Source organism: Morus notabilis, unplaced genomic scaffold (genome assembly GCF_000414095.1).
Source record: "Morus notabilis unplaced genomic scaffold, ASM41409v2 Scaffold42, whole genome shotgun sequence".
In the NCBI taxonomy this organism is placed as follows: Eukaryota; Viridiplantae; Streptophyta; class Magnoliopsida; order Rosales; family Moraceae; genus Morus; species Morus notabilis.
In genome coordinates this window covers 23,070-35,391 of record NW_010360565.1, presented here as the reverse complement: position 1 = coordinate 35,391, position 12,322 = coordinate 23,070, and the positions used below count along the sequence as shown (strand labels likewise).

At 38.4% G+C, this 12,322-nt stretch overlaps 1 protein-coding gene across 1 annotated transcript; it reads left to right on the top strand.

Annotated features, from left to right (window-relative positions):
• Positions 1-1,382: 1,382 nt before the first annotated feature.
• Positions 1,383-4,217, top strand: LOC21408981 (probable mediator of RNA polymerase II transcription subunit 37c). The gene is made up of 2 exons (XM_010096711.2): positions 1,383-1,726; positions 2,236-4,217. The coding sequence occupies exons 1-2, from the start codon at positions 1,513-1,515 to the stop codon at positions 3,966-3,968; spliced, it is 1,947 nt and encodes a 648-aa protein (XP_010095013.1). The 5' UTR covers positions 1,383-1,512; the 3' UTR covers positions 3,969-4,217.
• The last annotated feature ends 8,105 nt before the right edge of the window (positions 4,218-12,322 follow it).

Below are 12,322 nucleotides of genomic sequence, written 5' to 3'. Positions count from 1 at the left end.
CTATTATGATGTATTACACACGACTACATAATGTATTAATTATAATATTTTTATTATTTATAATATAATAATTATATATATTATAGAATAGTATAATATAATATAGTTCTAAGTTTTAATTATATTATAACTGAAATATTATTATTTTTTATATAATATTATAATATTTTTATAATATTATAACTATATTAATTATTTTAATAATATTATTATATTTTATATCATAATTATATAATATATTATATAATAATAGTTTTTTATTATATTAAATATAATAATAAATATATATTATATTGTAATTATATTATAATATAACTATTTAAATAAATTCAACATCATAATTTATCAAACGTTATTACGCTGATTTTAAAACCGGTAGAGCTACTATAATTATAGTTTACCAAACACTTAGCTGCTTTTTGTAATAGATGCTTCGTCCTTTAGCAAAGCTAAAAGTAATTTTTTTAAAATCCACAACACTACCAAACTAAGCCTAAATGTCAATTTCAATAATAGATTTAATGAATGAGGCTTTTTTGTTAACATTTCATTTTCCAAGAGAAACATGTGTTACTTTTTAAAGATTAGAGAGCAAAGTATTACAAAGAGTATAATTCTGAGGGAATTTTTGTAATTAATCTTTTTTTTAAATATTTGTTCTTTGTTCATGACTTTTTTTTCCCTGATTTTTGTTATTTGAGCACTGAAGATGTTTGATTTCTGGGGTTTTTTTTTTTTTTGAGAAATTATTTTTTGAGTTTTTTTAGCTGGTTTCATCATGTTGAGGGGTGGCTAAGATTAAAGGATAAAAGATATTAGTCTAAATTTTTATTATTAATATCTTATTTAATAATTAGGACACATAAAATATCGGATTTACCTCTTTAAAAGATGTCACATGTCAATTTATGTCTATTTTTCAACGGGTGTTATCTAAATATGGTTAATTACAACAACTAAACAATTTAAAAGATTGATTATTAAAATTAAAAATTTTGAGGACATAAGTTAAGCAGTAAATTTGCTAAAAGAACACAGAGAAACCAATTCCAACTGTTACTCCGATGGCTATACTGTCGTGGTCGGCAGATCTGCACGCTCTCACGTGGACGCGGTCGCCAGCTTCCCAAATAAAAGTTAAAAACCACATAGAGAGAGAAACCACCACCGACCTCCAAGGAAACGAGGCCCGGGCCCACGGCCCAATTAGTAATACTTTTCCCAGATCTATTAACTCAAATCAAGTCAAAACAGAAAACGTTAAATTTTCCAGACCGTCCATTACAACGAAGGATCAAACGGCCAAGTTTGATTTCCCTCCAATCGAACATTCTAGACACAATCCCCAAAAATCTTTATATAAACCGGCCTCTCCTCCCCTTCATTCTCACACCCAAGAAACCCTAGTTTCACCAGGCCGCCTCTCTGTTTTCACATTTTTTCTCGTTCGATTATTTTCGGTTTTTTTCTTTGATTTCTTGTTTTCGTTTTCCGATCTGATCTTCAGCAGTAATGGCTGGCAAAGGAGAGGGGCCCGCCATCGGAATCGATCTCGGAACCACATACTCGTGCGTCGGAGTGTGGCAACACGACCGTGTTGAGATCATCGCCAACGACCAGGGTAACAGAACGACGCCGTCTTATGTTGCCTTCACGGACACCGAGCGTCTCATCGGTGACGCCGCCAAGAACCAGGTTGCCATGAACCCCATCAACACCGTCTTCGGTAAGCAATATTTTCCATTTGTCTGTATTTTCTTTTTCGTCATGATCAGATTTATTTATGCTGTGGTTCTGATGTTATTTAGGTTTTTGTTGGAAATATGATTTTTTTTGTTAGATCTAGTGTTGTTAGCTTCAGTTTGTTAGGTCTTGGGTTTCACACTTATATAGCTTTGCAAACTTGTATTATCGAACAGATCGGATCTGTTGGTTTTTTTATTAAATAAAACCATTATATTAAGTATAATGTGTGAATAGTTTTATGGTCAGAATATGATTTGAATCTACTTATGGAATTTGCATATGAAAACATAATTAATTTATTTTGGATGCTAAGTAGATTATTAGTTTGGCCATAATTTTATTTTCATGTGAATACGATCTAAATAGAGTTAATGGAATTTGCATGTTACTGAGTAATATGAAGGTATAGAATTTGATTTGATCCGTGATATGAGATTGTCACGTTTTGTATAATTGTGGCTAAATCTGAAAATATATTTATTAATGCAGATGCAAAGCGGTTGATTGGTAGGAGATTCAACGATCCATCGGTTCAGAGTGACATCAAGCTCTGGCCGTTCAAGGTAATCTCTGGCCCGGGTGACAAGCCCATGATTGTGGTTAACTACAAGGGGGAAGAGAAGCAGTTTGCCGCCGAGGAAATCTCCTCCATGGTCCTCATAAAGATGCGTGAGATCGCCGAGGCTTACCTTGGCTCCACCATCAAGAACGCTGTCGTTACTGTCCCTGCTTACTTCAATGACTCTCAGCGTCAGGCTACCAAGGATGCTGGTGTCATTGCCGGCCTCAATGTGATGCGTATTATCAATGAGCCCACAGCAGCCGCCATTGCCTATGGTCTTGACAAGAAGGCCACCAGCGTTGGTGAGAAGAACGTGTTGATCTTTGATCTTGGTGGTGGTACTTTTGATGTGTCTCTTCTGACCATTGAAGAGGGTATCTTTGAGGTCAAGGCAACTGCAGGTGACACTCACCTTGGAGGAGAAGATTTTGACAACAGGATGGTGAACCACTTTGTTCAGGAGTTCAAGAGGAAGAACAAGAAGGACATTAGCGGAAACCCAAGAGCCCTTAGGAGGTTGAGAACAGCTTGTGAGAGGGCGAAGAGGACTCTTTCGTCCACTGCCCAAACGACCATTGAGATTGATTCTCTCTATGAGGGTATTGATTTCTACTCCCCCATTACCCGTGCTAGGTTTGAGGAGCTCAACATGGACCTCTTCAGGAAGTGTATGGAGCCTGTTGAGAAGTGTTTGAGAGATGCCAAGATGGACAAGAGCAGTGTTCATGATGTTGTCCTTGTTGGTGGGTCCACCAGAATTCCCAAGGTGCAGCAGTTGTTGCAGGACTTCTTCAACGGGAAGGAGCTTTGCAAGAGCATTAACCCTGATGAGGCCGTTGCTTATGGTGCTGCTGTCCAGGCTGCTATCTTGAGCGGTGAAGGAAATGAGAAGGTTCAGGACTTGTTGCTCTTGGATGTCACCCCTCTGTCTCTTGGTTTGGAAACTGCTGGTGGTGTTATGACTGTTTTGATCCCGAGGAACACAACAATTCCCACCAAGAAGGAGCAGGTTTTCTCCACCTACTCTGACAACCAGCCCGGTGTGTTGATCCAGGTCTACGAGGGTGAGAGAGCTAGGACCAGGGACAACAACTTGCTTGGTAAATTTGAGCTCTCCGGCATTCCCCCAGCTCCCAGGGGTGTTCCTCAGATCAATGTCTGCTTTGATATTGATGCCAACGGTATCTTGAACGTCTCTGCGGAGGACAAGACAACCGGGCAGAAGAACAAGATCACCATCACCAATGACAAGGGTAGATTGTCCAAGGATGAGATCGAGAAGATGGTTCAAGAGGCCGAGAAATACAAGGCAGAGGATGAAGAGCACAAGAAGAAGGTTGATGCCAAGAACGCTCTTGAGAACTACGCTTATAACATGAGGAACACCGTCAAGGATGAGAAGATAGCCTCTAAGCTTGATGCTGCTGACAAGAAGAAGATTGAGGACGCCATTGATGCAGCTATTCAGTGGCTGGATGGCAACCAGCTTGCTGAGTCCGACGAGTTTGAGGACAAGATGAAGGAGCTCGAGAGCGTCTGCAACCCCATCATTGCAAAGATGTACCAGGGTGCCGGTGGTGACATGGGAGGAGCCATGGACGATGATGTCCCACCTTCTGGTGGCAGCGGTGCTGGTCCTAAGATTGAGGAGGTCGATTAAGTGCGTCCTTTCTCTGTTTGGGAATCTGCCCGTGCTATCAAATATTTTTGGTTTTCTTTAGGAATAGGGAAAATCGGATTTTATCTTTTAGACTTTTAATATTTTTGGAACATTCTTATTGTTCACATGGTCTAGGATTTTTCATTATTAACTCCAAATATATCTATGCGGTTCCCAGATCAATTGTACTGCGATTTTACCATTATATTTTAGAATCGGCAAAAGCTAAATATGCTGGCTTTTTTTGTTTATTATTTTTCAATGCTTTTTCTTGATAATAGAAATTGACGTCTATATTCCTTCTGTCGTGTAGTTTATTCAAATTGGGGAATTTTGTTTCGTTGAACTCCTTAAGCAACCGAAGAAAAAAGTTGGCACTTCTCTCTTATCCGTTATAGCTGTAATCAGTGATCACAAAAATCTTAGCGTACGGGTAAATTGCTTTTTCTCTCGATATTGCTCGCATTCTCTAAGGTAAAGGGTACATATGTACCGTAATTAGGGGTGTAAGTATTGGCCCGAACATGAAAAATCCGTTTAACCTGACCCGACCCGACTTTATAGGTTTTTCTTTTGGATTAAAATGGTTCCAACCTATGCGAGTTGGGGGCGGGTCGGGCATGTTTGAACCCGCAATGCCGATCCGGCCGTTTGGAAGCCTTAGAGTTAGCCTTAATTCCTAAATCCCTCCCTCGTCCTCACTCCTCCTCACCTCATCAATCTCAGACTCTCAGTGGCTCACTCTCTCGACTCTCTTCTTCTCAATCTGATCCTCTGCTGTCCCTCCTTGCATCTCGCCTCCCTCCTCTCTTCTCGTCTCTCGCCTCTTGCCTCACACATGCCTCGCCTCGCCTCCTCCTTCACCCTAAATCCCTCGTCCCTAAATTACTCGCCGTTCCTCACACTCACTGTTCCTCGCCGTTCATCGTAAGCCACCGTTCATCTTCTTCTTCCAGATTTTTTTGTTTTGTTTTTTGATTTATGATTTATCTCTGAATCAAAGCAAACCAAACATAAATGGGTCTGTTTGTTTGATTTCGTTTTTGGTTGATGTCGTTTTTGGTTGATTTTCGGTTTTCCATTGATGTCGTTTTTGGTTCCAGTTGCCCTGGAGGTGGAGCTCACGGCGGCGACAGTTTGATTCTTGCTTCTTGCTTCTTCTAGTTTCATCAGGTAAGTTCCGTGAAGCCTTACGTGAAACTTGCTTTGGTTCTGTTCATGAATTGGTTCTGTTCATGCTTGCTTACAGTATTAGGTACACAAGTGAAAGAATATATATATGTGTGTGTGTGTGTGTCTGTGTATTAAACGTGGGAATAAATGAGCCAATAGCCATGTGGTTGATGGCTTGATGCTCCTGGAGGTGGAGCTCACGCATGGCTCGGATTATTTGGTAGAATATTTACCGTTCTTCTGGTCCTTTTGTGCTTTCTAATTCTCTTATGACTACAGTTTGGTTTTCAATGAATTTTTTTGTTTATTATCTACCATGATGAGTGCTTAATATAGCACAGAAGATGTTTTAGACCCAATATGTGGAAGTACAAGCATTAATTATGGACACGAGAACCTAGTCTGTAATAGTTTTTGAAGATATATCGTTGATATCAGTGTATGATAAAGGTTGAGATGTTTGTAATTTTAAACACGAAAAGGAGTACTTTTTCATTATGAACTCTCCAGAGATACAATTACTACATGTCATACATAAAAATAGAAGATACACGTTAAACATATCATGTCCCAGGGACTATTTTACTTAAGGTTCAGAAGAAGACTGATAGAATATTTCAACTATTACTTATGTCCTTGCCTTCCTAGCTCCAATTGTCATATTCCTGGATAGTTCACCATGCCTAGAGTTTGAGAAAGGATATAAAGAAAATAAAAAATAAAAAATTACTAATTACACACAAACAATGTCAATCTACTTAACATTCTTAGACCTTAATGCCACCCCTTTATCTTAAAGCAATAGTTGCAGTACATACATGCACACACGACACACGTCATTGTTATCCCTTGAATCTTTCTAGTCAAATCTTTAAGCCCCTACGTTATTGTTATCCATTTTTTTTTTTTTTTTTTTTGGAACTTAGAGATGATGTTGGGTCAATCTCACTTTAGTACCTAATTTAACACTTATTTTACTAATTTGTGTTCTAGATGAAAAAATTTATCATCCACCCAATAAAAATTTTTGAAAGCACTTGCAAGTCCTCTGCTGAAACAGAAAGTGTCTCTATGCCTAAAGAGCCCATTATCTCGCCCACTCCCACACCCAGCCCTACCCCTGTACCTAATTTGGGCACTAAAATTGAAAACGAAAAAGAGGTGGGAGACAGTAAAAAGATGAAGAAGTCACGAAAAAAAGTATTCTGTTTAGGATCATTTCAAAAGAGTTTATTCATCATTTTATGTCCACATATTTATGAATATTTTATGAATATCAAATGAAAATTCCGTGATTGTTTATGTAACCTTAAACATAGTATATAAGTGTTATATACGAGAGGATAGTGTTTAAGGATAATAATAAAAAAACATTGTTCATGATGAATTTAATTAAAGTTCGGAATCTTTAATTAATATATTATTAATACATGTCATTCCCATTTAGAATGGAACGGTGTTATCCGAACTGTTAATATGGTGAGATATTGAATGAGTGTATTTCACATAATAAGATTATGTAGAACAAGGACACAAACACAATATGAATTTATAATAATTTTCGTTAAAGCATAGAAATTCTAATTGAGTCTACCGATGGTCATATATATGATGATCTTAATCTTGAGTTCTTAACAAACTCCTATTTATGGATTTATGTCTTTTAATTTACTCAGTACGGATTCCGAGACCCTGAATCCTATTCCTTGTATTTTGGAGACATATTGAAATAGGTAGCTGAGAATGTTATTATACGAGAAGGAATCCATTCCTTCTTGAGAAAGAAGTAGATAAATAATTCTCTTGAGTGTTGATTCGGTACTTGGATTAGTAAGAGCGCTTTGGTTCATGAATGTGTTTTATGAATCACTATCCATTAGAGAATCAATGGTACTCAAGAATGCAGATATAATTAGAGAGGTTAACGGATTCTACCTGACTCTAATTAGGAATTATTTATGGAGGATTGATCTATATATAATGACTATATCAAATGGACACTTCGCAGTTTAGAAGTAATTAATGTCTGTAATTTTGAGAGTTCAATTCCAAGTTTATAGTAAAGTAACTATTGGAATTAATAGAATTAATTAATTAATTAAAGTGTTTAATTAATTATTAATTTTATTGGAGCTCGGGATTATAGGTCTATTATCCCCGCATCGTCCTTGTAATTCTACCATACACAAAGGGCAAAATGAGAATTTTAGAATTACGATATTCTAAAATTGAATACTCAAAAAATAATTAATTGAGAATTAATTATTATTTAAATAATGTGATTATTTAAATTTGAATTTGAACACATCTAGATTTATCCATTTAAACTTATTTGATAAGTTGTTCAATTTAGAATTCAAATTAATTTAAGTTTGACTTAAATTCGAATTTGAATTTGCATTAAAATTGGACTACTAGATAAATGATAAAATATCTTCCTTCCCTATCTGTGATTGGCGCCACACACAGGGTAAAACCCTAGTGATGTGGCCGGCCACTTAAAGGATAAAGGGAAGGGATTTTTTTGTTCCAAAATTTAAATTGGAGATAGGGATTTGATTATGTTTTGAAGTTTAACTTCTACTCTTTAAATATGAGAATGATAAAAAATTGTGGACACAATTTTTGAAACATTTTTTCTGCCTTAAATTGTTTGGTGGCTGAAATTCATAGAGGAAAAAAAAAGAGCAAATATTTTTCTCCAAAAAATTCCACATCGTGCATGCGTTGGTGTTTGTGGAAATTTGAGTGTTTGAGAAACCTGTTTTGTCTCACGTGTGTCCACACACACGTCTACGTGAAATCAAGGAATTGACGTGGAAGACTTTGGTATTCTAAACACAAACTTGGAGTAAGGACTGTTCGTGGTCAAATAACTCAAGTTATCATCCGAGTCGGCTTCCAAGTATTTTTTCGGATTGAGTTCTTGATGTAAATTAATGCGATTAATTTATTCGTGCATAAATTAATATAATCTATACAGTATCTTAAAAGTTTTTCTGAAATTTTTGTTATACACGATCCGCGTCTCCCCGCCACGCTTCCGCACCCGAATTCGATTCGGGAACCAACAATTGGTATCAGAGCGGTCTATAGACGATATTAATTTATGCTTCAATTATTTGATAATCAGAATTAATATATTAAATATGTGATATTTAATTATGTATGTATGTGATGGGTAGGCACTTGCATTTATAGATGTTTATTTTAATTCATGATGATGAATGTATGGATGGTGGATTTGGTCGTTAATTATATGGTTCCATGGATCGGTTATATTCATTCGTTAATAAATTATTTGTAATTTAATTCAGGATTAGAATTATTGTAATTCTAGGTTTTGGGTAGAATTAGGGTTTTTGATTTTGAATCAAAAATTAGGCCTTGAAGATCAAGTTTGAAGCCTTCAAAGAAGTCCAGAAAACTGCCCAGAAAATTTCCAAAAATCAGCCAAAGCGCGGCCCTAGTGTGCGGCCCAGCAGCCCCAGTGCGGCCCAGCACGCCAACGCGCGGCCCAACACGGCTGGCGGCCCAGTTTCGGGATTTGATCCCAAACGGCCTCGAAGGTTTCTGAAACCCTCGTAATGCGTGCTGACGGACCCGAAAAAGTTTCGGACCCCAAGAAAGGTGAAATCCAACCCGAAGACAAAGAATGAAGCCGAAGAATAAAGAACTCGAGAATCGAAGACCCGTTGATGTAACGGAAGAATATAATTATTGTAATTATTTATTTATTCGATTCGATTGAGTTGTAATTTATTTTTTCATGAGACCCGGTCAAATCCATCTCAATAGCTGATTGCATATATTTATATTTTATGTTGATAATTATATATTATATGTCCATGCATATCACATGCCATATAGATATAATGTGCCTACTCATATGTTTTATAACATGCCATGCATACACATGCATTCGTTATTGTTTATTTTATTTATTATAAAAGTGTTTTAGAAAAATAAAATAAAATAAGAACCATGCGCTGAAAATCGATTTAATATGATTAAATTGATTTAAGTTGCAAAATTGATTTGCAAAATAATGTAACATGTGAAATTGAATTTAAGAGTTAAATTTTAGAATTTCACATATCCGAAAAGTAAATTGTTTATTTTTCGATTTGAAAAATCATGAGATGTTTTTTCAAACAAAATACATATTTGCAAAATAATGAGTGGGAGAGGGTTGTATGACAATCAAGTCGCGTCAGTCCAAGCTAGAGGAGGTTACTGATTAGTGCATGAAAACGCACCCTAAATATTGCTTTTGATTTACACAATATTAAAATATTTAAGCTTTAATTAAACAATTCCATTATTTTTATTCATAATATTTTTAATTGGAATTTGTCTAGTTTTTGCTTAATTATTTACAGATAAAAAGCAGTGTAAGAAACCACACAAAAATAAGCCATGAAAGCCATATTTTCAACCATCCAGAGCCAAGCCATCAAAGAGAAAGCCGAGCCGATTGAGCCGAGCAGCTGAGCCGATCAAGTCGCGTCAGTCCGCGTGGGCCCCAGCTCGCGTGCCATCATCACTCCATTTCGCGCGCGTCCCTAGCACGCCCGTCCCTCAGCTGGCGCGTTCCCTCCACGGAGCCATCATCGCGCGTCCAAGAATCTGAAGCGTGGGTCTTGCGTCTGTAGCCATCAGCTGGCCTCCCTCTCCGCGTTGTGAGTTGGCTAACATTTCTGCCATTTTTGACAACTCAGAGGACAGAGGAATTAAGTTTAAGCAACTGTGTTTCGAGGAACTTCCGCAAGGGAGAGAGAAACCCAAGCCTTCCATCGAAGAGACCCCTACAGTGAAACTTGCTCAACTACCTGAAGGATTGAAACATGCATTTTTGGGAGTCGGCGATACCTTTCCTGTTATCATTTCTTCCAAACTCGATGCATCACAAGAGCGGCGGTTGATCAACATGCTGCAAAAGCATAGATCTGCATTGGGTTGGACGATTGCTGACATTAAAGGGATCAGCCCTTTGATCTGCTCCCATCATATTCATTTGGAAGAGGGACCCAACCCGCGAAGAGATCCTCAAAGAAGATTGAATCCAACAATGAAAGAAGTGGTGAAGAATGAGGTTCTCAAGCTATTAGATGCTGGCATCATTTATCCTGTTGCTGATAGCAAGTGGGTTAGTCCGACCCAGGTAGTGCCAAAGAAATCGGGGGTCACTGTGGTGGAAAATGAGAAAGGGGCTCTAGTTCCCACAAAGGTCGTGACTGGTTGGCGTATGTGTATTGACTATCGCAAGCTTAACGCCGCCACTCGCAAAGACCATTTTCCACTTCCATTCATCGATCAAATCTTAGAACGAGTGGCAGGTCATCCTTTCTATTACTTTCTCGATGGCTATTCAGGATATTATCAGATAGAGATAGCATTAGAAGATCAGGATAAGACAACATTCACATGTCCTTTTGGCACTTATGCCTTTCGGCGAATGCCATTTGGACTGTGTAATGCACCTGCCACATTTCAGAGGTGTATGATGAGCATTTTTAGTGATATGATCGAAAAATGTATGGAAGTGTTCATGGATGATTTGACAGTTTTCGGAGATTCATTCGACACGTGCCTTCTCAACTTGGAAGTTGTTCTACAAAGATGTGAAGAGAAGGGTCTCGTGCTCAATTGGGAGAAGTGCGATTTCATGGTGTCATCCGGCATAGTTCTTGGGCACATTATTTCTGAAAGAGGAATCGAGGTCGACCGTTCTAAGGTTGAACTCATTTCCAACCTGCCCACCCCCAAGGCCGTTAAAGATGTCCGATCTTTTCTGGGACACGCCGGATTCTACAGGAGGTTCATTCAGAACTTTTCATCTATAGCGAGACCGCTAAGTAACCTCCTAGCAAAAGATGTTGTGTTCAACTGGACACAAGAGTATGAGGATGCATTCCGAACACTCATCGCAAAACTGACTTATGCCCCTATTATGCAGTCACCAGATTGGAGCTTACCTTTCGAGATCATGTGTGACGCAAGTAACTACGCTGTGGGGGCCGTTCTTGGTCAACGGAGGGAAGAGAAGCCTTTCGTTGTCTACTGCGCAAGCCGTACTCTGAATAGTGCTCAAATGAACTACTCTACTACTGAAAAAGAGTTACTTGCTGCAGTATTTGCTCTCGACAAGTTCCGTGCATATCTGATTGGTTCACCTATCACCATCTTCACAGATCATGCCGTCCTTAAGTACCTTTTCTCCAAAAAGGATGCTAAGGCGCGTTTAATTAGGTGGATCCTTCTCCTGCAGGAATTTGACTTGACAATCAAGGACAAGAAAGGAGTCAAAAATGTGGTGGCGGACCACTTATCTCGTCTTGAATTAATGATTCCGCCGAAATTCCTGCTATTAGAGATGACTTCCCCGATGAACATCTCTTCGCCATCACTAAGATGTCATGGTATGCGAACATTGTTAACTACTTGGTGACGGGTGAGATTCCATCTACCTAGGGTGCACAAGACAAGAGGAAGTTTCTGGTCGAGGTTCATAACTTTTACTGGGATGACCCCTATCTTTTTAAGTACTGCCCCGAACAGATCATAAGACGATGCATCCCAGATGATGAAGTGTCTAGTGTCCTGAACTTTTGCCACAACGATGCATGTGTCGGTCATTTTTCTGTGAAGAAGACCGCCGCGAAAATCTTGCAGTGTGGTCTCTATTGGCCCACTTTATTCAAAGACACTAATGACTTCTGTCATTCCTGTGAGAGGTACCAAAAGCTAGGTGCTTTGTCCCGTCGCCATATGATGCCCTTGAACCCGATTCTCGTAATAGAAATATTCGATTGCTGGGGAATAGACTTTATGGGACCATTCCCACCTTCTTATGGATTCCTCTACATACTCCTCGCTGTGGATTACGTGTCTAAGTGGGTAGAAGCCGTGGCGTGCCGGAACAACGATAACACTACTGTTGTAAAGTTCTTAAAGGAAAATGTGTTATCTCGATTTGGAACGCCGCGTGCCATCATCAGTGATCAAGGCACCCATTTTTGCAACTGTTCTTTTGAGGCTCTGATGCGCAAGTACGGTGTGGTTCAAAAATTTTCAACTGCCTATCACCCACAGACAAATGGCCAATCTGAGTTGGCCAATAGGGAGATTAAGCAAATTCTAGAAAAGACGGTTAATCCCGATCGCAAGGATTGGTCTCT